Source organism: Piliocolobus tephrosceles, chromosome 6 (genome assembly GCF_002776525.5).
Source record: "Piliocolobus tephrosceles isolate RC106 chromosome 6, ASM277652v3, whole genome shotgun sequence".
NCBI lineage: Eukaryota > Metazoa > Chordata > Mammalia > Primates > Cercopithecidae > Piliocolobus > Piliocolobus tephrosceles.
Window position 1 is genome coordinate 62,324,323 of NC_045439.1, and position 25,949 is coordinate 62,350,271.

The window sequence follows — 25,949 nt, forward strand, 5'->3', positions numbered from 1 at the left end:
AAAATCCATCAAAGTACATAAATAGCACGTTTCTGATTCTACTATGGCTAACTTGTCTACACAGCTGATTTGCTCCCAAAGCTCCTGTTACATTCCACACCTTTTTTGAGGTTCCTGCCAAAGCAGCTCACCTTTTCATTTTTAAACAATATTCCTCCTGATACCTTGCAGAAGATCTTATTGAGAAAACAGTGGATAAACTATGGAACTGATTGCTCATTTGAGGATAAAAAATCTAATGCACATCTTTAGCACATAAATAAATTATCTAGCTACAGATGGCTTCTTACTAACTTCCTCCTCCTCAGCTACAAGAGATAGTGTGAAAGGCTGTTTTCTCCCCAGGATCAAATTAAATTTGAGGTTAAAGGAGTGTCTTAGTCCATTTGTGCTGCTATAACAAAACACCTGATATTTGGTAATTTATAAAGAACAGAAATTTATTTCTTACAGCTCTGGAAGTTGGGAAAATCAAGATGGAGATGCCAGCATCTGATATGGCTTTTCTTGATGCATCATCACATAGCAGGAGGCAGAAGGGCAGAAGGGCCAAACTCACTCTCTGAAGCCCATTACTGGCTGGGCACAGTGGCTCATGCCTATAATTCCAGCACTTTGGGAGGCTGAGGCAGGAGAATTACTTCAGCCCAGGAGTTTGAGTCCAGCCTGGGAAACAGAGAGAGACCCTGTCTCCACAAAAAATTTTAAAAAATTAAGCGGACGTAGTGGTGCATGCCTGTAGTCCCAGCAACTTGGGAGGTTGAGATGGGAGGGTCACTTGAGCCCAGCAGCTTGAGGCTGCAGTAAGCCGTGATTGTGCCATGGCATTCCAGCCTGGGTGACACAGTCTCAAAAAAAAAAAAAGTCCATTTATAAGGGCAACTCATCTCACTCATGAGGGCAAAGCCCTCATGACTTAATCACCTCCCCAAAGGCCCCAGTTCTCAGTACCACCACCATAGGGATTAAGATAAATGTAAAATTTGGAAGAGACACCATCATTCAAACCATAGCAAGGAGGCTGTCCAGGTGACCAGAGAGTGGAGCTTGGGCCAGTACGGTGGGATGTAGGAACCCCTGATAGTAAGGCATGGAATTTAAGATCTTTGTATAAATGTCTCAATAAGATGAACTTTTAAAGCTATGCAGTTTTAGGGCAGAATAATTTGATGCTGATTTTAAATGCTAGGGCGTCAACAAAGGAAAAGGAGAAAATTTAACAATTTTAAATGTTTGGTTTGGCTGTAGTTTAGTAATATTAATTACAATCATTTTACATGAACTTCTTACCCTTTCTGCCTTATAGTACATTACAGTTATTTTCTAATAATTAAACGTCACTGAATCATTATAAAACTCAATTTTGGGCTGGGCGTGGTGGCTCACGACTGTAATCTCAGCACTTTGGGAGGCCAAGGCAGGCACATCACCTGAAATCGGGAGTTTGAGACCAGCATGACCAACATGAAGAAACACCGTCACTACTAAAAATACAAAATTAGCCGGGTGTGCTGGTACATGCCTGTAATCCCAGCTACTTGGGAGACTGAGGCAGGAGCATCACTTGAACCCGGGAGTCAGAGGTTGCAATGAGCCAAGATCGCGCCATTGCACCCCAGCCTGGGCAACAAGAGCGAAATTCCATCTAAAAAACAAACACATAAACAAAACTAAATTTTTCATATACTCAACATGTACAGCTTTTCTTTTAATTTTATTATTTATTTATTTATTTATTTATTTTTGAGACAGGTCTTGCTCTGTTGCCCAGGCTGCTCCAGTGATCTCTGCTCACTGCAACCTCCGACTCAGGCTCAAGCCATCCTCCCACCTCAGCCTCCTGCGTAACTGGCCCTATAGGCGACAAGTGAACACCATCACATCTGACTGGTTTTTGTATTTTTAGTAGAGATGGGGTCTCCCTATGTTGCCTAGGGAACTCCTGAGTCAAGTGATCCTCTTACCTCAGCCTCCCAAAGTGCTGAGATTACAGGCATAAGCCACGTGTCCTGCCATGTATAGCTTTTTATGTGTCATAGTAGTCATCTGATTATACAGTTGTTTGCTCATACTTTAAGAAAGAAATAGAACATGGGACTCACTCTAGTAAGCATGCCTGTGGTAGTCAGTTATCCTTTCTCTTCCTCTTTCACTGGATTAGATCTAATGACAGTTTAAACAAACTCTAATAATTTATAAACTACTTTGAAGGAATAAGATTATTTGCAGAAGTTAAAGAACAAATGGTTTCTTTTGCTGAAGCTGGTTGAAGACTCCTTCTTAAATTTGCTTATTTGTTCTTTATGCCAGATTGTAGAAAAGGTTTTAAAATTATTTTTGCTGACCCTGTAGGTATAGTAGTGGTTTGTGGTATGTTGATTAAAAATATATTCTGGTGCTGGGCACGAAGGCTCATGCCTGTAATACCAGCACTTTGGGAGGCTGAGGAGGGTGGATTACCTGAGGTCAGGAGTTTGACACCAGCCTGACCAACATAGTGGAACCCTGTCTCTACTCAAAATACAAAAGTTAGCCAGGTGTAGTGGCTGTGCACCTGTAATCCCAGCTACTAGGGAGGCTGAGGTGGGAGAATCGCTTGAACCAGGGAGGCGGAGGCTGCAGTGAGCCAAGATGTAACCACTGCACTCCAGCTTGCGTGACAGCAAGACTCCCATCTCTCTCTCTCTCTCTATATATATACATATGTGTGTGTGTGTGTGTGTGTGTATATATTCTGATTATTACCTCATGTCTTTAGCTCCCCACCAGTAGATTATTCTGATTTCTCTAAGGGTGTTTATAGAATTACAAAGAATTTTCCGTACGCTCACTTTCACATTCCGTAGATAATCTAGTTAATTTTTTTTTTATCCTTTTTCTATTCAGTTTGGTCAGCAGGGGATAATTTCTTATTTCTATCAACTAACTGCTAGCATAAAAATAAACTATCTGTTCTCCTTAAGCCTCAATCTGGGGTCAAGAAGGCATACTAAATTTCCATTACACACTAAATATATCAGTGATATGAGTTACAGCCTAAATAACTTTTTAAAATCTGCAAAGTTCATTAGTAAGAGAAAATCTGGGAGCCTTGCCTGCAAATAAAAGAGGTAGAAAAAAAATTTTTTATTAGCATGTTCAAGGTAGTTAAGATTTTAACAAACATCTTAATCCTCACAACAACCCTGTGAGGTAGGTAAGTCATTGTTTCATGATACACTAGTATTCCAAATAAAGTGCATTTCCTAAAAGAATAAATGTGCATTCGGAATAATTTTGTTAATGACACCATTTATGTTTACTCTAATATTCGTGTTATTGTATACTTCAATTCATGCAATCAGGTGTCCCCAGAAAAGTTTACTCTAAATTAAATCCTATTCAGATACATCTGGGAAACCATCTAAATAAATCTTGAGGTGAATTTTTTTTTGTAAAATAAGTTTGATATATAAACAAGACTTTTCATAGTGTTTGCTAACGTGAGGCATTCTCAGTAATGTTTCACCCATATTTACCCATTCTCAGGTAAGTTTTCTCAACATGGCACCAAGCACTTTAGCAATTCAGCAGATGGCAGTGATCTGTGCTGTCATGTAGAAGTTTCTAAATACATTGCAACTAATCTCAATCCCAAACCTGAAGTGAACTATTTATTGAAATGTAAACACTAAAATGGTGATAAATTTCAAGAAGTATTTTCCCTTGAGAATCTTTATTTTTCCCCTTAAATTGCAAAACGAAGAGTGACCTTAGGGTCTTTATATAGAAACGTAATGTTCTGATACCTATAAAATCCTAATGATTTGTATTGCAAGTCAAAGCCACATGCTATCAATCACTACTTATAAGGGAGCCAGTAGACATCCCTCCAAAAATTTAAGTATTCTTTTCTCTGTGTCAATATAAAACTTCACTAGGAAAAGAAATATTTCCAGGCACACATTTCCCCTTAAATATATATTTAAAGTGCATTTCTATTGCTAGTCCGACACTAGTAAACATCCAGTTGCCTAATATTGTTTATAGTTGTTTTATCTGCAAAATATATTAGAGCATTTCAAATTACATTTAATTATAAGATAAACACTTAGGATAGTTATATAATTTATTTGTAACAAACTGAATTAAGCTTGGAAGCTTAGCTATCACTTAAAATCCACTGGCAGGTTTATAATACTTTAGGAAATAGTTAAAAGTAATTTGCCATCATAAAGAAATAGTTTAAGCTCTGAAAAATTTCTCATACTTTTTTAAAACTGCTGCAGGGATACTGGGCAAATCGAACAAATAAACTAAGCCATCGATAAATTATACATTCAAATCCATACTAGATCGAATAGTGCACTTTGGATTATAGTGAGGTAGGGCAAAGAAATACAGTCAGATATATTTTGAACTGTTAAATTATATAAACTAAAATACTCTTACCTACGTTTTACTTGAATATACAAAAAGAAAAGTTTAGAATTCAGATGACAAAGTATTTCTTGAATTCAAGGACAGAATTGTAAAAATCTTTGAGGTACATATAAATAAAAAATACAAAGGCCACAAGATACTTTTTATTTCAACATAAAATATGCTCATATAAAAATAACTCAGGAAATATAAAAAAAATTACAAACAGTTTTTGCATAGATCCTCTATATAAAACATTTACCTGGGGTTAAACACTGAAAATACACTTCTGAAACTAGTATAGTTGAACTATTTTCTTGGATACCAAGTATACACAAAATAAAAGCCCTTCATCTGGGGGAGCATGGGCAGGAGGGAAAACAACTTTTAGCATCAGTCTGTATTTATTTCTCTGTTGCTCGAATATAAACCAATGATGACAAGAGGAGAAACTCTGGGGGTTTATTTAACAAAATTAAATTCACATTTCTGAGCCCATCATAGTGCATCCAATGTCCACCAATCTGGAAAGCTGCAGAATAATGATGTTCCTCTTTGTTAAATAATGTGGCACCTTCCAACAAATACCTGCAAATTAAATAATATAGTATGGGAGAAAATTATAATACTTTGTTTTTAAGATAAACATTCCTTAAATTCATAACTAAGGAATAAAAACATCAACATTGTATTCTGTTCCCTGAAAAAGATATCCATCTCTATAGATCATATAATATAATTGGAAATGTGGAAATTAATAATTTCTTAAAAACACATTTTAACAGATGAACTTATAACCTGTATGGTTCTTTTAAAAAAGAGTAAACAGATACATAAGAAAACTTTTACAGGGAAAATGTTAAAAGAACCCTTTATGTCCTGATTTGTATGCAGATATTTTTATTTATAGTGTTAAGTAATATTTTATGTTTAAATGATGACCATCTGCATACTATTACACACTTCTTTTTTTTTTTTTTTTTTTTTTTGGGATGGAGTCTCACTCTGTCGCCCACGCTGAAGTGCAGTGGTGATCTCGGCTCACTGCAAGCTCTGCTTCCCAGGTTCACGCCATTCTCCTGCCTCAGCCTCCCGAGTAGCTGGGACTACAGGTGTCCACCACCACGCCTGGCTAATTTTTTGTATTTTTAGTAGAGACGAGGTTTCATCATGTTAGCCAGGCTGGTCTCGATCTCCTGACCTTGTGATCTGTCCACCTTGGCCTCCCAAAGTGCTGGGATTACAGGCGTGAGCCACCATGCCTGGCTACTACACACTTCTTTGACTTGAAATACAAATATTAGCCAGTATGTGTCAGGACTAAAATATTGTGCTATTATTATACTATCCAGTATTATGTGTCAGGCACTATCTTAAACACTTAGTATGTGCTTATTAAATCTTTACAATAATTGCACTAGGTTGATATCATCATCTCTGTTTTATAGATAAGAAAACTGACATGTAAACTGGTTAAGTTGTTGACCCAAGGTTAACTTATAAAAGATGGGGCTAGGATTTGAATACAATTCTGTTTATTCTGTAGTCCACATACCTACCCACTATGTGCACTGCTAGTAACTGACTCCCTCTAATAAATTCTGATTCTATTCAGAATACATAAATTTAGAGACAGATATGATTGCTTTCAACGATATCACTTACAGGCTAGTCAAAATCATAATAGGATAAAATTTTTTTATTAGTTTTATAAAGAAACAACAACAAAAAACACCTACTTGTGATCAGACAAATCCAAGTAATAGGGTACATATGCCAGATCTTCAGATTTCCAATGCTGCATATTTAAGACAACAAAAGGGGGTGCCCCATGGCAGAAAACTCGTTGGGAAAATTCTCTTAAGCCACCACACCTAAAATAGAAAACAGGCATGAACATTATTACACTTGGGACAAAGTTGCCTCTCAACACTTCAGAGTTGTCTTTATGACTTTAATTTTCTTATAATTATCAATATAGGTATAGGTAATGGTTAATATCTATAGGTATAGGGTAATTACTACCTTGTATCACCTAATAGTTCCAGAAGTTTATAAGCTGTGTTTCTTACACTAGAAATGATATGTTTAAAACTCCAGGAAATGCTAGCTATTTCTATATAAGCCAATGAAAGCATAACTCTGCAGAACTGATATGAACACTTTTATATTTCATTCTATATGCTGGTTTCAAATAATCACGGAGAGGGGAAATAATATGACTCTAATTGCTTCCTTTTGCCATTAGACTCTTTTATAAGCATGAACAAATTCTGTTCCCTCATATTATGAGGTATTAAGTATATGGCTCAGAATATAAGAAGTTGAATTATACAGTAAAATCTTGATTAACCGGAATGCTCAGGGTACAGTATTCTGATTAACAAATGTTATTAACTAAACCAAATTAACCAGAAAACCATCTGTTTCAGTATTTGTTGCTATAATATATTCGTTCACTTTCTGGACTTAATAGGCAAATTAACAGAATGTATTTCTATCTTTCCTTTTGTAATTAATCAGCTATAAGATCATCCTTCTAAATATTAATTCTCATTATACAATAATGTAGTCACAGAAAATTTTAAGAGATTGGGATGAATATGTTCTGCTTCTCTCAACTTTTACTAGGTTAAGTTTTTTAGTTGTCATTTACCTCTTTCTCCTAAATGGGGAGTGTAGAAAAAAATCCAGATATTTGAGGGTCCCGATTAGCTGGGTTCCGGTTAACCAAGGTTTTATTGTACCTACTCAGCAGTGGGGGGAAAAAAAGAAAAGGTATTTGCTTTGTATTCATCAATCAGCTGTAGTACCATATTCTATGTAGTGATATACTCCGTAACAAAAACACTGTAAAATGTCATAGTAAATTAGGTTAATAAGATTCATAAAGTACTTCAAGGAGCACATCTTCCTATGTTTCCTTATAAACACATACTGTCATTTTAAATGTCTATCGTATACTCACCCGTGCTCTTCACAGAGTCCAATCTTAGAACAGAATAACTCATCCACAGCCAGTCTTATCAAGTTTCCATGTGGAATTTCTTGGGGAGGACTACAATAATTTTCAAATGCATGTAAGAACTGCTTCAACATTTTATATCTTAATATATTATTATAATAAATTTTACAGCTCAGTATTTTATTAGCAAAACCAATTATACCAAGTATAACCTCTATTACACATTTGGAATTTCTTGCAGATAGTAACAAGTTGAACTCAATAAACACTAACTATGAAATTTTCAAAGAAACATATTTTTGTAGAAACAATCTTGATATATCCAGTTGCTGCTACGTTAATCTGAAACATCTGTGAGAAGATTCAAAAGAGGCAATCTGGTCTTGTGGGAAGGAACTAGGACCCAGAATCAGGGGAGCAGCTGATTAGTTACCTGATTAAATATAAGTAATAATCATTCTTGGCCTCAGGTACCTAATCTGTTAAAATTTTTTTTTCTACATTATTTCAGAGGTTGCTTTAAATATAGGATTTTTAAAAAAGTAGGCAAAACCTTAAAAGTTATAGAGTATGATGGAAAATATTTTATTAAATAGTATAAAATATAATATAGAATTATAAATTTGTCATTATAGTTTCAAAATATTTACAGATGAAAAGAAACTACTTTTCGGCCGGGCGCGGTGGCTCAAGCCTGTAATCCCAGCACTTTGGGAGGCCGAGACGGGCGGATCACGAGGTCAGGAGATCGAGACCATCCTGGCTAACACGGTGAAACCCCGTCTCTACTAAAAAATACAAAAAGACTAGCCGGGTGACGTGGCGGGCGCCTGTAGTCCCAGCTGCTCGGGAGGCTGAGGCAGGAGAATGGCGTAAACCCGGGAGGCGGAGCTTGCAGTGAGCTGAGATCCGGCCACTGCACTCCAGCCTGGGCGACAGAGCGAGACTCCGTCTCAAAAAAAAAAAAAAAAGAAAAGAAACTACTTTTAAAAAAATAAGATATTAGGCTGGGTGTGGTGGTTCACACCTGTAATCCCAGCACTTTGGGAAGCTGAGATGGGTGACTCAGGAGTTTGAGACCAACCTGGGCAACATAGCAAGATCCCATCTCTACAAAAACAATACAAAAATTAGCCGGGCACGGTGGTGCATTCCCCTGGTCCCAGCTACTTGGGGGGTGCTGAGACAGGAGGATCTCTTGAACCCAGGAAGTCAACACTGCAGTAAACTGTGATCACACCATTATACTTCAGCTTGGGAGATGGCGTGAGACCCTGCCTCAAAAAAAATAAATAAATAAAATAAAACATTAGCTGGGCATGGTGGCATATACATTGGAGAGGCTGAGGTGGTGAGGCATGAGGCAGGAGGATCACTTGAGCCCGGGAGTTCAAGGCTGCAGTGAGCTATGATCACTGCAACACTTCTGAGTTGTCTTTATGACTTGAAAATTATTTCCATTGCTAGATATTTCAAATTAGCAATGCAGGAAAACAGACAAAATATATTTCAGAGAAATGTAAGTTTAACAAATTAGGGTACGTGAGGTACATTTCCAAATGGGAACAATCTATCAGGCTGTTTTTCTGGACCATAGGGCCAAATACCTTTCTGCCAACAATGTGTTTGGGTCTGTTTTTCTTTCACTGGCAATTATCCCCTTTCCAGCTCATGTCCCTTGGAGGCTTTAATGTTTCCCAACACTCCACTAGGGCTTGCCAATTTGGACTCTGTCCCTATCATTTACCAGGTGGGAGATCTGCCTTTTTTCTGAAAGCCAAAAACACTCATCTGGCTCCTTGTACCTTTTCTGTTCAAAATAAAAGCTGCTTACATCCACATCTCCACGTGTGAGATGCCAAGTTCTGGGTTTCTGTCTATAATTATGTCTTGGCCATGATATGAAAGAATATTTTTAATTTTCTTGTTCATGTGGAACTAGCCTTCCTGACAAAGACCTATTCAAAGGGCAAAACATTCCAAAACAGTATAAAGCACTCTTAAAGAGGTTAAATTTGTGACACTAAGAATCATCTATTGTCATATTAGTAAATTCAAGTAAGAGTAATGTATTTTTCATACTGAGTAATTCATTACTTTGCTCCTGACAAGGTTATCAGCTGGTTTTGTAAAGTAATTACAAGATGTTTGGATGTAACTGGCTGTGACACTGTTTTCAGGGGACGTGTAGAAGAATCTTGCATTTGTGTGATTGCTTCGTGCATAAGTAATTATAAAGGCTCTGTACTTTAACGATTACTTTGGCAATACTGTCATTTGTCATCCAATGGGGACACATTCTGAGAAATGTATCCTTAGATGATTTCATAGTGTGTAAACATCCTAGAATGTGCTTACACAAAACTAGATGTATAACCTTTTACACACGTAGGCTATATGGTAAAGCCTATTGCTCCTAGGCTACAAATCCATACAGTGTGTTACTGTACTTAATACTGTAGGCAATTTTAACAAAATGGTAAGTCTTTGTGTACCTAAACATAGAAAGGTATACTAAATATACAGTATCCTACAAACCAGTATGGCATATGTGGTCCTCTGTTGAACCAAATGTCATTATGGGGTACACGACTACATATCTAAGGCAACATTTATTAAAAAAAAAGTATGTGACAAAACAGATGTTAGACCAACTTACTTTATATTAATTGTGCGCTGCTGATCCTCCTGCACTCGAGTTGGGCATCGCCAGTTGGAACAGTAACTCTCTTGAATGGTAGACATGAGATTTTCAAGATTTTTCGTAAAATTATCATGCTCATTCCCAAACAAATCAATTATTAATGAAGCTTTATGGACTTCAGATTTGTATTGCTGTTTTTCCATCTTGTCCCAAATCCAAAGTAGCTTCACAGTTGTAAAACTGTAGGTGTCCATTAAATAAAGAAAACAGTCTACAAACTCTCTACCAAAATGAAGAGAGAGTTCCCTAGGGAAATTTTCATTTTCATTAAGAATGACATATAATAACATCAAGAATCCATCTATGGTGCAGGTATTTTTCAGTCTTATTTCAACATAGAGCGGTGTACAGGATACTGCTTTGCGGCCAGCTTTGATAGTAAAAACACCCCCCCAAGGAAGAACAGGCCTCCAAAATGATCGATCTTGGTTATAGTTATTTTTAATTGATGCTTTGATCTCTTCAAACAGTGTCTTCATCCTACATTTTAAAAGTTTAAAACAGAACACATAAACTTGTAACTTTGTATATTAAATGCATAGTATGTTTAAATGAAAATAAATCTATCTAAAGAATCAAATCAAATGTGTCATTAGGCCTCTCAACATAGCAAAAAAATTTAAATGAGCCACTTTTCGGGCACTATGCATGCTCTCTGGAAAGATCATTTAAGAAGTTTCAGTCTTTTTTTGAGGCACAGATGGCCATTTGATAGTCTTTATATCAATTACATTGCAGATTTTATCTGTGACAGAGGGAAACCCTGTAATTAAAAAAAAATCCTGAGGCCAGGTGTGGTGGCTCACGCCGGTAATTCCAGAACTTTGGGAGGCCGAGGTGGGCAGATCACCTGAGGTCGCAAGTTCGAGACCAGCCTGACCAACATGGAGAAACCCCATCTCTATTAATAATACAAAATTAGCTGGGCGTGGTGGCACATGCCTGTAATCCCAGCTACTTAGGAGGCTGAGGCAGGAGAATCGCTTGAACCCGGGAGGCGGAGGTTGCGGTGAGCCGAGATTGCACCAGCCGAGATGACGCCATCTCGTTCCAGCCTGGGCAACAAGAGTGAAACTCTATCTCAAAAAAAAAAAAAAAAAAAAAAAATTTCTAAACGAAAATAAAGCTATTAAAAACATAAATTAAGTTTGGTTAGGCATATTTCTAATGTAAACCTCCTCCTCCTTCCAAAATACAGGCTGTGCTTGCTTCATTTTCTTGTTAATATGGGTGGTTCCATTTAAGAAACTAATATAATGGGATCTCTTAATTGGGGGTACAGAATAATAGCTATTCCGTAATCTTTGTATTAACTATACTACATATTTTATCTGTTGTATAGAAAAACTATGCTAAAAAAAAAAAAAAACTCCTGTTGCTATATAGACTAATTCTGACATTTAGCTTTGAAAGACAGCATGAGGAGTAATCATGAAATCAATCTTAAGTGAACAGTAGCATAGCTAATATTGCTAATTACTTTGGGATTTTTATCTGCAACTCAGAATTGTACTATTAATTGTGCAATTTAGATATACTATAATTTTTAACTACAGAGGCTATGCTATGAAGATCTGATTCAGAACTTGATAAATATCCTGATTATTCTCTATGCATGTTTTGGGAATGAACCAAAGCATCCTCCCTTTTCAAACTGGCACTTTCCCCCCAATCTTGAGGACCACTAGGCACTTTGTTTTTAAAGCCACGGTGAGTATTTTAATAAATATGTTGTGTTATATGTATGTTACATAGCGCACATATTTTTGAAAGAAATGAGTTCTTTTTGCAATTGCATTGAAAAAACTCCTTCACTTTACTTGGGACAAGCAAATAAACTAACAACATCATAATGTTTTCCAAGGTTACTTTTGTGGAGAAGTATTGTTATGAAAAAAGGGAGGCATCTGAGGAGCGGAAACAGAGAAATGAGTGACTGAGATCAGTGTCTTATTTTGACCATCTTTTCAAGTGCTGCATCCTCCCCAACACAACATGAACTCAACACTTAATAAAGCTGCAGTCCTACGTGTTTTATTTGTGTAAGAAACTAAGTTCAAAACATTCTGCAACACGAGTAAAAATTCACTTCTGCAATATATTAAACACACATGAACACAGTGCTTTCAGTTTGAAGCAAGACATTGTGGATTCTAAAATATCCAGTAACTATATTTAGTATGAGAGTGGAAGTTTATATCTAGTTGGCCAACACATTGATTCTAGTCATCCACTTAGGAAGAAGAGGGTGTGGCAAATCTGTAGCCTAGGAAAACACAAACTCAGTTTCTTCTTAATAGAAACTGACACGTTTTGCTTACAAATATTAAAAAAAAACAATTAGGCATTCAAATACTTTAATAAACGAAAACAACTTTATGGTTTATTTCCGTTGAATTTCAAAGAACTTTGTAGCAAGGTTTAAGATTGCTTAAAGAGCCTGAGTTCAGATTCCTAAAATACTGCATTGGAAAGGAAGCATAAATCTCTAGGATATTTTCTTCAAATTATCTTTAGACATGACCAAATGAAGTGTAACTAGCTCTGTAAAGCAATAGTTACACTCTAAGAGAATTAAACTATAATGATATATATGGCGTGAAACTCCAGTCTTTCTCTGGGAAAAACGGGAGGAGGGAAGGTTTGGAAGAACTAGAGGATACTAATTTAATCATGAACTTGGTGATTTGTTCCAAAGTAAATTGCAATAAAAATGGGGGGTGGGGAGAAATGATGGAAAGATAGCTGTAAAGAGCTTTACTTGAAATTGTCTTAGCTGTTTAGCTAGGAACTGTAATTGGAAGGACTGGAGGATGTATTCCACTGGCTTTATTCTCCAGGCTCAACAGGCCCTCCAATTTGAATAAACCTGGAAAACTCTCCTGACCTCTATTTCTTCGGCAAAACATCTTTCTTTCGTGGTGACTTCCAAGGGAGGCAATCGGTACCCCAAGGTAGCTGTGAGGACCCCACCAACTGCCCATGGCATTGAAAGCCAGACTCCCTAGTGACTCAGGGGTTCTAAAGGTCCCCTCTCAAATCAGCGCCCGAAATACGCCTCTAAAACACAACCACGAGCTACCGCTCCCAACAGCGCAGGGCTTCCGGACAGGAGCAAGACAGACGCGAGGCGTGCGCCCCCGGGGAGCCCCCACGCTCCGGCCACGCCCATCCTGGCCCTGGGCATCCGCGCCCTGGAGGCCTGGCACCGAGGCGGGCGGGTCTCCGAGTTAGGGGCCCGCGAGTCGGCTGGGCGCCCCCGCCTCTGTCCGGGCAGTGCTCCGCCGAGTGCCCAGGACTGCGGGCAAATGGGCTGGAGGGCCGGGCCGCGGAAGGCGTTCTCACACCGGCCAGTCTCCGTCCACCAGGAAGCCAACTCCTCGTACCTCCCCGGGGACCGAAAACCGCCGGTGCCGCCGCACCCGCCGCCGCCGCCGCCTGCTCATGGAGAGCCCGGGCTGCTGCCGCCGCCGCCGCCGCCTCATCTATGAGTACCGCCGGCTGTCTCGGCCTCCCCCGGCGTGAGTTCTGGGCTCTGGCACGGCCTCCATGGCACCCGCCGCGGCGGGAGCCACAGCAGCTCCAGCGCCCAGGCCCAATCCCCCTGGACCCACGGAGCCAGGACAGCGGGACACGTCGCTTCTTATTACGGAGGAAGATTCGGCACCACCTCCGCCCCCTCCCCCTAACCCCCCCCGTTTCCAGTCGCCTGACAGCGCAGCTGCGCAGGCGCGAAGACGCCCCAGCCTAACGTGCGTGTGTCGGGTGTGTATACAGCATCCAGATTCGCCCAATGGGATCCAGGATCAGGTGTGGGGGGCGGGACCTCGCAGAGAGGGGCGGGGTTCCAGTGTTAGAAGGTGGGTGGGGAAGCCGGAAGTGGGCAGGGTTTGCACGGAGGCGGAGCTTTATTGGCAAACCTGATTGGCTTTTTGAGGTTTGTACCATTTTAGGACTTGATTTTAGTTTGCTTCTGGGTCTTGTTTTCTCAAATTCTTAACCGAGAAAGAAAGCTTTGTTTTCTCAGTAAATTACAGCTTTTTAAGCTTTTGATTTAAGTATTTACTTAGCAAACAGTTTAATTAATCTGTTAAATGCCAGCTTTAGTGTTCAAGTTAATTATTGGCCAATATGTTGTCATTTACAGTGAAAGTTAACCCCATTTTGAAAAATTAGATTGCTTTAATTCCATTGTAAAGTTGAAAAAATTGGATTTGGGAGATAATAAGGTCCCACACAGCAAGTGACAGAGCTGGAAATTAATAGTGTTTGAGCCCACAACTTAATGCTAGTTTGTGGGCTCAAACACTATTTCTGTTCATTAGGGCCTAGTTTTTGTATCTCCCATAAAGAGGCAAGGCCCTATACGGCTCTGCATCTGGAGAACACATGCCACCCTGCAAAAACTACCTCTACTTGTAAGTAGGCATGGAGATCTGGTTGAGATTTTTCCCTATCCAGCCTTTCAACAAATAATGAGGGTCTGGAAAGTTAGCTCTAACCTTCAGAACTCATGAGGACTGATGAGAGAGCTCAGGGCCATCCTAGTAAATCATTGTGGTTCTCAGTCACAGGCTCAGCCTGGGAGAAGCTGGATGCCTTCGGCTAAACCTATGGAGGGACACTTCCTCATGGATCTGTCTAAAAAAGTCTAGAAATGGAAGACAGACATCCATTTCTTGAGTTTTGGCTCTGCCCCAAAAAGAATAATTAATAGTTCTGGCAAAGCCTGCTCTTTTTGGTTCCTGTTTTTTCTTATTTCTTATGGGTGTTTTATAGATGAGGAAACTGAGGCTCTTAGAGATTAAACAAACTAGTGTGTTGGAAAACATGCAAAAAGTTCACTCTTAATATTAATCCTATCCAACAGGTAGAAAAGCCCTTTAAAAATGTTTGTAAATGTGGATTATGTGTTTAATTATAAATCCCTCACAAGACATGGGGTTCATTTTATACTGATTAGGTCATTCTCTTCCTGAAAACAGCCATAATATGGTGGATGACACCATTTCTGGAAAATAGTATTGAGATTGCTCATTAAACTCTGCCGAGTGTCAGCTAGCTGAGGGAAACATGGATTCCGTGAATACTTGGATAATTCACAAACATCACTGAGGCCTTTAACTGAAATTTCCATTCTGCATCTTTTCCACTGTCTTCAAAATCTGACATCTAAGTTGTAGGGTTTTTAAAGATATCTTTACTGAAGTATAATTGGCATAGAATATATAGAGCATACTTAAAGTGTATAATTTTATCAGTTTTGACATATGTATACCCCCTTGAAACCATCACTGTGATCAAATGAGTATGTCCATCACCCTTAAGTTTCTGCTTACCTACTGCCCTCCAACTCCACCTTTTTTTTTTTTTCAGAATCCTGATCTGTTACCTAGGCTGGAGTGCAGTGAGATGATCTCGGCTAACTGCAACCTCCGCCTCCCCGAATCAAGAGATTCTGGTATCTCAGCCTTCCAAGTAGCTGGGATTACAGACGTGCACCACCATGCCTGGCTAATTTTTGTATTTTTTGTAGAGGCAGAGTTTCACCATGTTGGCCAGGCTGGTCTCGAACTCCTGGCCTCTGGTGATCTGCCCACCTTGGCCTCCCAAAGTGCTGGGATTACAGGCGTGAGCCACCACACCTGGCCCTCATTCTCTTAACAGTGTATTTTGAAGCAAAGTTTTAACTTTTAATAAAGTTTAATTTATTTATTATTTTATGGATTGCATTTTTAGTGTTGTTTCTAAGAAATTTTTCCCTACCCAGGCTCACAAAGAAATTTTCCTATGTTTTCTTATAAAAGTTTTACATGTTCAGCCTGTACATTTAGATCTATGATGCATTTTAGTTAACTTTCTTACATGGTTTGAGGCATGTATCCAAGTTCATATTTGATGTATGGATACCCAATCATTACAGCACTTTTTTTTTGAAAAGCCTGTACTTTTTCCACTAGGTTTTTTTGTGTGTGTGCTTTTGTCAAAAATTAGTTGCCCAGCCCAGGTGCGGTGGCTCACGCCTGTAATCCCAGCACTTTGGGAGACCGAGGCAGGCGAATCACAAGGTCAGGAGATCGAGACCATCCTGGCTAACACAATGAAATCCCGTCTTTACTAAAAATACAAAAAAATTAGCCGGGCGTGGTGGCAGGTGTCTGTAGTCCCAGCTACTAGGGAGGGTAAAGCAGGAGAATGGTGTGAATCCGGGAGGCGGAGCTTGCAGTGAGCCGAGACTGTGCCACTGCACTCCAGCCTGGGTGACAGAGCAAGTCTCCGTCTAAAAAAAAAAAAAAAAATTTAGTTGCCAAATGCCATTTTATAAACTATTATCAGTCGTCAACCATATATCACACAGTATGCTAGCACTGGAGATATGTATCAGTAAGTGTTCTTTGGTTACAAAGACTAGAGACCAATATTGTTAACTTAATTAGGAAATTTATTGGAAGGAGGAGTGATATAATAGAATTAAAGAAAATTAAAATGTATTGGAAGGATGTGAGGTATAATAGAATTAATTTAAAGAAAATTCAAGAAAAGAAAATACAGCTGGGCATGGTGGCTCATGCCTGTAATCACAGCACTTTGGGAGGCCAAGGTGAGAGGATTGCCTGATCCCAGAACTTCTAGACCAGCCTACGTAGCAAGACCTCATTTCTACTAAAAATCAAAAGTATTAGCTGGATGTGATGGCACGTGCCAGTGGTCCTAGCATTTTCAGGGCTAAGGTGGGTGGATGGCTTGAACCCAGGAGGTTAAAGCTGCCGTAAGGTTTAATCATGCCACTGCACTCCAGCCTGGGCAACAGAGTGAGACTGTCTCAAAGAAAAAAATAGAAAAGGCAAGACAAAAGACAAGACCTTGATTGATAAAGGGGGGGAGATGGTTTCCCAAAGGACGATGAAGACCTATTAACAGAAGAAGAAAAAATAGTGCTAGGGAGATATCTGCTACAGTAATGTGTCCAAACTTTTTAAAAGTTCATACATGGTAAATGATGAGAATCAGGCAATGTGTGAGGATAAATTGAGGGATATGAGTAAACTGATGTCTATATGAGGTGTGGCAAAAAATTTACATATTCTTTATGTCATTGTAAGAACAAGCAAAGTATTAGGGATTATATGGAATGTTGAATTTATATAAAACTTCTCAATAAAATTCATCTAAAAACTTGATAAATAAAAGCTTATTTCCATGATATGATTTTTATTTCACATCTTTACTTAAACCTAATTATAATATACCTAAGGAAAGGTGTATATATTGTAATTATACAGCTCAATGAATTTTCAAAGTGAACACACGTGATGTGTATTCCAATTAAGTATACCTGTATAACAAATTATCCCAAAAGGTAGTGGCTTAAAATAGCAACATTTATTTTACCAATGAAGTTGAAATTTAGGCAGGGCTGAAATAGCTTGAAAGCTGGGAGCCTGGAATCCAAAGTCTCCTTCTGTATTAGTTTGTTCTTGCATTGCCATAAGTAACTACCTGAGATTGGTTAATATATAAAGAAGAGGTTTAATTGGCTCACAGTTCTGCAGGCTGTATAGGAAGCATGACTGGGGAAGCCTCAAAAAAACACAATCATGGCAGAAGGCAAGAGGGTAACAGGTACGTCCTACATGGCTGGAGCAGGAGAAGGAGAGTGAAGGAGGAGGTGTTACACACTTTTAAACAACTAGATCTTGTGAGAACTCACTATCACAAGAACAGCAAGGGGGAGGTCTGCCCCATGATCCAATCACCTCCCACCAGGCCCCTTCTGCAACTTTGGGGATTACCACTGGACATGGGATTTGGGAGGGGACAAAAATCCAAACTATATCACCTTCGCTCATTGACTGGTTGTTGATACTACCTGTCATCTGGGTAGCTGCCTCTATGACCAGAATAATTACAAATGGTCTTTCCATGTGGCTCTGTGACTTTCTTACAGCATGGTGACTGGGTACTAAGGTGAGTGTCCCAAGAAGGAGAGCCAGGTGGAAGCTCTATTGCCTTTTCTAACTGTGCTAGTTTGTTCTCACATTGCTATAAAGAAATACCTGAGGCTGGATAATTTATAAAGAAAAGAGGTTTAATTGGCTTGTGGTCCCACAGGCTGTATAGGAAGTATGATTCTGGCATCTGCTTGGCTTCTGGGGAGGCCTCAGGAAACATACAATCATGGTGGAAGCGAGAAGGGGAAGCCAGCACATCTTACATGGCCAGAGCAGGAACAAGAGAGAGTGGGGAGGTGCCACACACTTTTAAACAACCAGATCTTGTGAGAGTTCTGTCATGAGAATAGCAGCAAAGGGAGAAATCTGCCGCCATGATTTAATCACCTCCCACCAGGCCCTACCTCCAACACTGGGGATTACAATTTGACATGAGATATGGGCAGGTACGCAAATCCAAACCCTATCACTAACCTAGTAACCGAAGTCATGCAGTGTCAGTTCTAGTGCATTCTATTTGCTAGAGGCGAGTTACTAAGGCCAGTCCTGTATTCAAGGGGAGAGAATTGTGTTTCACCTTTTGATAGACAGAGTTTCAGAGCATCTGTGGATGTTTTAAAACCACCAAACTTATGTAATAAGCTCCCAGATCAAAAAGCAGAACATTACCAGCATCCCAACCTCCCCTTCCTTTCATTACCTCCCATCCCAAGAGTAATGATTATGCTGATTTCTTTTTTTTTTTTTTTTGAGATGGAGTCTCACTCTGTGGCCCAGGCTGGAGTGCAGTGGCACGATCTCAACTCACTGCAAGCTCCGCCTCCCAGGTTCACACCATTCTCCTGCCTCAGCCTCCTGTGTAGCTGGGACTACAGGCACCAGCCACCATGCCTGGCTAATTTTTTGTATTTTTAGTAGAGATGGGGTTTCACCGTGTTAGCCAGGATGGTCTCGATCTCCTGACCTTGTGATCTGCCCACCTCAGCCTCCCAAAGTGCTGGGATTACAGGCGTGAGCCACCGTGCCCGGCCGATTATGCTGATTTCTAACAGCAGAGATTACTGTTGCCTGTTTTTATATTTTATATAAATGGAATAATAAAACATAGGCTTTTATGTGTCTAGCTTGTTTCCCTCAACGTTGTTTGTGAGATTTATATATGTTGTTCTATGTAGATTGTCCTTATTAGTATTCTGTTTTATAAATAGCACAAAATTTATCTAATTTTTTTCTTGATAAGTGGGTAGTTTCTAGTTTTTGGCTAATATGAAGAGTTCTGATTTGAAATTCTAATACATGTCTTTTGGTATTATTTATATAATATATACATAAGTATGTGTTTCTAGTACATGTTTTTGGTATTTTTATGTATGTAATACACATACATGCGTGTACTGAAATTCATGTAGAAGTGAAATTACTGAGTTTAGGGTATTATATGTTCAACTTTGTTAGACACTGCCAAACAGTTTTTCAAACTGTACCATCTGCAGTGAGGGATCATGAATATGATTTCTTAATACCAGGTTTTATGCCTGAAATGACTGACGCAATCCTCTTTCAATATGTATTCATGATGATCTCCTTAAATTCTTGAAAGTTGCCATTGACAGAAGACTGGGCTTAGCTGGCTCTGTGGCAGAATGTGGCTTCCTCAGCATGGTAGTCTTACACGGAGGCTCAGGGCTCTAAGAAAGTAAGTGTTTCAGTGAACAAGGGCAGACACTGCATGTCCTTTTATGACCTAACTTAGAAGTCTAGCCCAGTTTTCATACCCATAAGTAGATGATGGCAAATAGCAGAAGATAGTTTATTACTTTTTCCTCAATTGTCAGATACTTTAATTTTTAAAATTAATAAGAATTCAGATAATTTAATTTTTAAAAATTTTACTCTAGGCTGGGAATGGTGGCTCATGCCCATAACCCCAGCACTTTGGGAGGCCGAGGCGAGCAGATCACCTGAGGTCAGGAGTTTGAGATCAGCCTGGCCAACATGGTGAAACCTTATCTCTATTAAAAATATAAAAATTAGCCAGGCATGATGGCACACACCTGTAGTCCCAGCTACTGGGGGGGCCGAGGCATAAGAATTGCTTGAACCTAGGAGGCGGAGGTTGCAGTGATCCGAGATGGTGCCACTGCACTCCAGCCTGCGTGATGAAGCAAGACTCTGTCTCAAAAAGAAAAAAAAAAATTTTACTCTAAATATAATAGCTCTTTCACTGACTAGCTTAAGGCTGAAATTCTTTGTAATAATGATAATGGGTTAACAATCCATTCAAATTTTCATATCAACTACATCAAAACAATAATGATGTTTTTCTATTAAACATACACAGATGTTGCTCTACTAGTCTTTTTTTTTGAGAAGGAGTCTTGCTCTTTTGCCCAGGCTGGAGTATAATGGTGTGATCTCAGCTCACTGCAACTTCCACCTCCCGCATTCAAGCGATTCTCCTGCTTCAGCCTCCCTAGTAGCTGGGATTACAGGCACCTGCCACCATACCCAGCTAATTTTTGTATTTTTGGTAGAGACAGGGTTTCACCATGTTCGCCAGGCTGGTCTTGAACTTCTGACCTCAGGTGATTCACCTGCCTCAGCCTCCCAATGTGCTGGGATTACAGGTGTGAGCCACTGCTCCCAGCCTTCTACTAGTCTCAATAAGTCTGCTTTAGAATTAAAATTATAATGCTAAGTTACCTTATTAGTAAAGTATTTTTAATCTCATTTTTCCAAAAGCTGAATTTTTGCTTTGAATCTATAAACTTTATTGGTAGATGTTTAAAAAGGTCCAGAGTCCACCACAACAGATAATCCAGTGATTATCCTGGGATGTAAAAATATCTGAAAAGATGAGAGGAAAACATTTATACCTGAACTTAAAGTCACAGAGCCTGTCTGGAGAGGCTATGATACAGATACAACCAGCCCATAATTACCCCTCAATGAGAGGCCTCAAGAAAGAAATATCCTGATATCACTTTTCTCCTCCCTCTGATGAGAATGATGTACTGTCATTATTTCTATTATTATACTGTTTGAAAGTGACACCTTTTCTATCTCCCTTGCTTCATTGATTGACAGTTCTGACAGTTTCCATGCTGGTTGACAAAACAAGTGATTCTGCAGTTGCATAAAGTTATATCTATTTTACTCCTATCATTTGTGCTGTGCTTGCTGTACATTTTTACTGCTATATGGGAATTTAAGAAATAATTTAAAAGTGTTTATTATTATTATTATTATTTGAAACAGCATCTCACTCTGTTGCCCAGGCTGGAGTGCAGTGGTACAATCTCGATTCACTGCAGCCTCATCCTCCCAGGCTCAAGGGCTCCTCCCACCTCAGCCTTCCAAGTATCTGGGACTACAGGTGTATGCCACCATGCCCAGCTAATTTTTTTTGTATATTTTTTGTAGAGACGGGGATTCCCCCCATTGCCCAGGCTGGTGTTGAACTCCTGGACTCATGCGATCTACCCAACTCGGCCTCCCAAAGTGTTGGGACCACAGGGATGAGCTGCTGTGCCCAGCCAAATGAAAAAATCCATACTACTTTGTTCCCGGTCTTTAAAATTTAAAATATACCCCATTTTATTTTATTTTTTGAAACTTATCCTTAAAAAATTCTGTTTAAAGTCTTATTTTTCTGTTGGGTGTCATGTTCTTGGTAAAGTCTTTAGATCAAGTTTGATGTACACAAATACCATATACCTGTCTATCCCAGTACATTTGCTGAGCTCCCATCATGAACTTTGAGTCCCTGAGGATCTTGAAGTTAAGAAGATTCCTGCTCTAGAAAATATGTAAGCTGTATAAACAACAGTAACAACGAGGGAGGGCATGAAAATCTAATTTCTGTAAATCAATTCAATTCAGTAGATCTCATAGCCTTATTATCTGGAGGAAAATCAGAACATACAGGCCCTAAATTTAGTCATAAACTTTAGTCTAGATATATTTTCCAGTAATTATTCAGAAGAAAGTGGTAGTCGTGGGGACTCAGTCCCAGAAGCAGCCGTCATTTGCCATTATATCAGACTCTGTTGCATTAAGTTTTCCAAAAATAGAATTCACATCTTCAAATTCACATATTCCTTCGCGTATCCCCAACAGAATTTTCCCCCAGTGGACAAACATTATGTTCTTACCTTTGACAATCATTTCAACTGTGATACAGGAATTCGATTCTAAAAATTCAGGGATAGGATCAGCTCTTTCCAGTCCCTTCTAGCTCTAAATTTTAGGAAACAGTGGATGCTGCTTTTTCCCAGTGTGAAGCCACATGGGCTGGGTCCTTTTTCTCCCTCACATCACAGAAAGTAAAGTAAGCAAATAAGGGAAAAATCAGATTTTAGTTCACTAAAAGTGTTCTTTTTATTTGCCTACATGTTTAGTATTTCTGGTGCTCTTTATTCCTTTGCATAGATCTAAGTTTCCCTCTGCTATCACTTCAGTTTGAAGAACTTGCTCTAACATTTTCTGTAGTGCAGTCTGCTAGGATGGTTTTTAAAAATGACTGCATACTCTTTTACTTTGTTTCCATTCAGACATTGGGTCTTTGTTCCTTCTTCTTGAATCTGGGTAGACCAGTAGACTTTGACCTACAGAGTACAGCAAAAATGAGACTCCATGGCTTCTGAGACTAGTTGGTAAAAGACCATGCAATTTCTGCCTTATTCACTTGAATACTTGCTCTTAGAGCCCTGAGCCATGATGTGAGAAGACCCCTATCCTGGAGAGGCTATATTCTGGTCAGCGGAGCCAGCTGAGCCCAGCCTTCTAGTCATTCCTGCCACAATGCCAGATATATGAGTGAAGGTCTCCAGATCCTCCACACTTCCTATTCACCAGGTAAATACTCCTGATGACCTCCCTTGATACTAAAAGGAGTAAAAAGATCACCCAGCTGAAAACTGCCCAAATCTCTCATTGTCTTAATCATGAGATATAATAAAATCATTATTGTTCTAAGCAACTATTTTTTGAAGCCCATTTATACATCATTAGATAAGTAGAACAGAATTTGGGGTGCCATTGTAATAAAAACCTAAAACGTGGGCATTGCCTTTGGGACAAGATGTAAGGAAGAACTTGAAAGAGCTTTGAGGAGACTGTTGGTAGAATCCTGACAGGCATTGAGGAGGATGTCAATGAGGGCTTCAAGGCAAGTAAGGAAAATGTTATTGGAAGCTAGAGGAAAGGAGGCCCTTGTCATGTCATGGCAGATGGTTTAGCAAATGTGATAACACAGCAAATAGAAAATGTATTTAATGAACTGCTGTATCTGGCCTAGATTCCCAGGAAGAACTTTGAAAGTATCAACTGTTTTTTGTTTGTTTTTGAACTATGTATCATAAGGTCTGGCTAGACAAATCTACACTAAAGAAATTATTCAGTTTTCAAACAGAATTTAGAAGAATTATGTAGGAACTAGATGTGAAAATGAAACTATTTCTTGTTGTTATTTTCTCCCAGCAGAAGATGCTCAAAGTAAGACAGAGCTGCAGGGCAAAGATAAAATCCTAAGGTCTTATTAGAAAAACATTAGTTCAAGATAGAAATAAATCCAAGGATGTGATTGTAAGCCTTTTGTTAAGAGTTCAGAAACAGATAAAAGACCTTGTAAGATTCTGTTAACTTAAATTCGTGAGATGTACAAAGTTAGAAAAGAGAGTTTTATTTTTTATAAAGGGTTGCAGTTTGCAGGCTGGCCATCCTGACAGGCTAGGAAGCATAGCCTCCAGCAGAGACAGAAAGCAAGCATTTAGAGGGAGGGAAAGGTGGAACAGGGATTTATGTCAAATGGGTTAGCTAAGTATACATAATCAACAGGTTATAGGAGGAGCTATAGATATTCACAAAGCGGGGCATGCAAGCATAGTAAGCAAACATGCATGTTACATGCATCCCATGTTCACTTTAGGGTAGAGACTTAACATTTAAGTGCATTATAGAGTTGGGCCTCATATGTCGGTGTGAAGGCACTCAGTACAGCCTTTGTAAATCAGCCAGAACCAGTCTAGGGTCAGTGGTCTCTTATCAGGAGAAAGTTACTAAAGTCGGCCTCTTGTCCAATCAAAGCTACAGTTGTGGTTTGAAGAACAGAGGTGTCAGTCAGTGTCTGGTGATTGATGAGCTGCAGTTGTTTTAGTATTGCTTACTTCAAGGCCAGTGCTTAATTAGCTGCTAGAGAAAAAGAAAAATCTGTGGCAGTTAAAACATGCTTTAGTCTTTAAGTGTAGGGGTGCGCGACTTAAACCTTGTTTGGCGTGGCCTTAGGTCTTGTTTATAATTTGGTATCATATTGCCACAAAGTTCAAAGTCCGTTCCATTAGTCTTATGATTTCTTATCAGTTCTTAAGGGGTTAAAATACAGACTCTCAAACTTCAAGGTTTCTTTTTTTCTTTTCTTTTTTTTTTTTTTTTGAGACGGAGTCTCTCTCTGTTGCCCGGGCTGGAGTGCAGTGGCCGGATCTCAGCTCACTGCAAACTCCGCCTCCCGGGTTCCCGCCATTCTCCTGCCTCAGCCTCCAGAGTAGCTGGGACTACAGGCGTAGTCCAGCCCGGCTAGATTTTTGTATTTTTTAGTAGAGACGGGGTTTCACCGTGTTAGCCAGGATGATCTCGATCTCCTGACCTCGTGATCCGCCCGTCTCGGCCTCCCAAAGTGCTGGCATTACAGGCTTGAGCCACCGCGCCCGGCCAAACTTCAAGGTTTCTAAGAATCTTAAGGGCATTGCCCCATAGCAGCCTCACAGGGAGCCTGAGGTAGAAAAGGGCCTATCTAGAAGATATTTACGGATGTGGCTTTTACCTAACAAAATCGATTTTAAGTTGATACACAAAAGAATCTGCAAAATTTGACAAGTCATTACGTCAGTTCACATTAAAGCAAACAAACAAACAAAAATACACCAGAGACTATACGAAGTCAAAAAAAACTTCTGGACCCTCAAACTTCTATGAGCAGGCAGCAGGCTGAGGAGGCTACTCATCTGCGAAAATTGAACAGTTCTTGCAGAAAAGAATGTCTGAGAGGGCAAAACCAAGATCCCAAAGGGAAGAGCCAAAAATCATAGAAAATCATTCTCAGAAAGCAGGATTAGGCCTAACTGCTAATAGTAACATATGCCCAGGTAGATTTTAGAATTTCAATGGATCGGTGATTTCCTGTTTTCCTCCTTTATTTAATGGAAATATTTACTGCAGTTATTCTATTCCTGTCCCACCACTGTATGTTGGCCATGTATGGGATAGGTAATTTGTCTTGCTAGTTCACAGGTTTTCTTTTCTTTTCTTTTCTTTTTTTTTGAGACAGAGTCTCGCTCTGTGGCCCAGGCTGGAGTGCAGTGGCCGGATTAGTTCACAGGTTTTCAGATCAAGAGTCTCTGAACAGTATGGCTGGAGCCTCATCCATACCTGGACTTGATTTGTTTGTCTCACCCACTAGAGTGTGCTTATTTGCAAACATCCACCTGGGATGAAAAACTCTACAAAGCCTGGTTCAGTATTGCCTATCAGCTGATTCTGAATGTTCAGCAGCTGAAGATGAACACAAGGAATTTTGCTCAAATTCTTGAAGTCGATGAAGTTCTGCTGTTTGAAAGAGCTACATTCTTGGTTATTTCCCATTACCAGTGCAAAGAGCATCATGATAGCCACAGATTTGAGAAGATCAGCAACATCATTAAGCAGTTCAGCTGAGCTGCAGTAAATTGGCCCCTTCTTTCCAGAGCATGGAATGTATGAATTCTAACTTCACTGCCTTCATTGACATCTTCACATCAAACATCTAGGTAAGGGTTGTTATGTCAGATCCCTAGATGCCTTCCGTAGCTATTCTGATCAACAGTTGAAAAGCCAGGAAACACTGAAAATCTGGAGAGTGGATGGCCCCAAGTACAGTCTCTTTATGCGTTGA

The 25,949-nt window shown here is 39.4% G+C and overlaps 2 protein-coding genes and 1 pseudogene across 2 annotated transcripts; 2 read left to right on the plus strand and 1 right to left on the minus strand.

The window, feature by feature from the left end:
- Window positions 1-3,111: 3,111 nt before the first annotated feature.
- C6H14orf28 (chromosome 6 C14orf28 homolog) lies at window positions 3,112-13,749 on the minus strand. The gene is made up of 5 exons (XM_023222658.2): window positions 13,457-13,749; window positions 10,026-10,550; window positions 7,370-7,459; window positions 6,141-6,275; window positions 3,112-4,989 (listed from the first exon to the last, which is right to left on the minus strand). Exons 2-5 carry the CDS (start codon window positions 10,547-10,549, stop codon window positions 4,806-4,808), a joined length of 933 nt encoding a protein of 310 aa, XP_023078426.1. The 5' UTR covers window position 10,550; window positions 13,457-13,749; the 3' UTR covers window positions 3,112-4,805.
- LOC111549486 (zinc finger X-linked protein ZXDB-like) lies at window positions 12,744-15,473 on the plus strand. Its single transcript, XM_023222651.1, has 3 exons — window positions 12,744-12,767; window positions 13,165-13,835; window positions 15,447-15,473. Exons 1-2 carry the CDS (start codon window positions 12,744-12,746, stop codon window positions 13,819-13,821), a joined length of 681 nt encoding a protein of 226 aa, XP_023078419.1. The 3' UTR covers window positions 13,822-13,835; window positions 15,447-15,473.
- Window positions 13,864-25,949, plus strand: LOC111549485 (annotated as a pseudogene).

What these genes read in the sequence shown, in the direction of transcription:
- C6H14orf28 (XM_023222658.2), bottom strand. Translation starts at nt 10,549, where the DNA reads ATGAAGACACTGTTTGAAGAGATCAAAGCATCAATTAAAAATAACTAT. An exon ending in GGACTCTGTGAAGAGCACGG is followed by an intron (nt 6,276 to 7,369) that starts GTGAGTATACGA and finishes TTTCTATTTTAG; the next exon opens with GTGTGGTGGCTTAAGAGAAT. An exon ending in TTGGATTTGTCTGATCACAA is followed by an intron (nt 4,990 to 6,140) that starts GTAGGTGTTTTT and finishes TTTAATTTGCAG; the next exon opens with GTATTTGTTGGAAGGTGCCA.
- LOC111549486 (XM_023222651.1), top strand. Translation starts at nt 12,744, where the DNA reads ATGAACTTGGTGATTTGTTCCAAA. An exon ending in ACTTGGTGATTTGTTCCAAA is followed by an intron (nt 12,768 to 13,164) that starts GTAAATTGCAAT and finishes CGCTCCCAACAG; the next exon opens with CGCAGGGCTTCCGGACAGGA.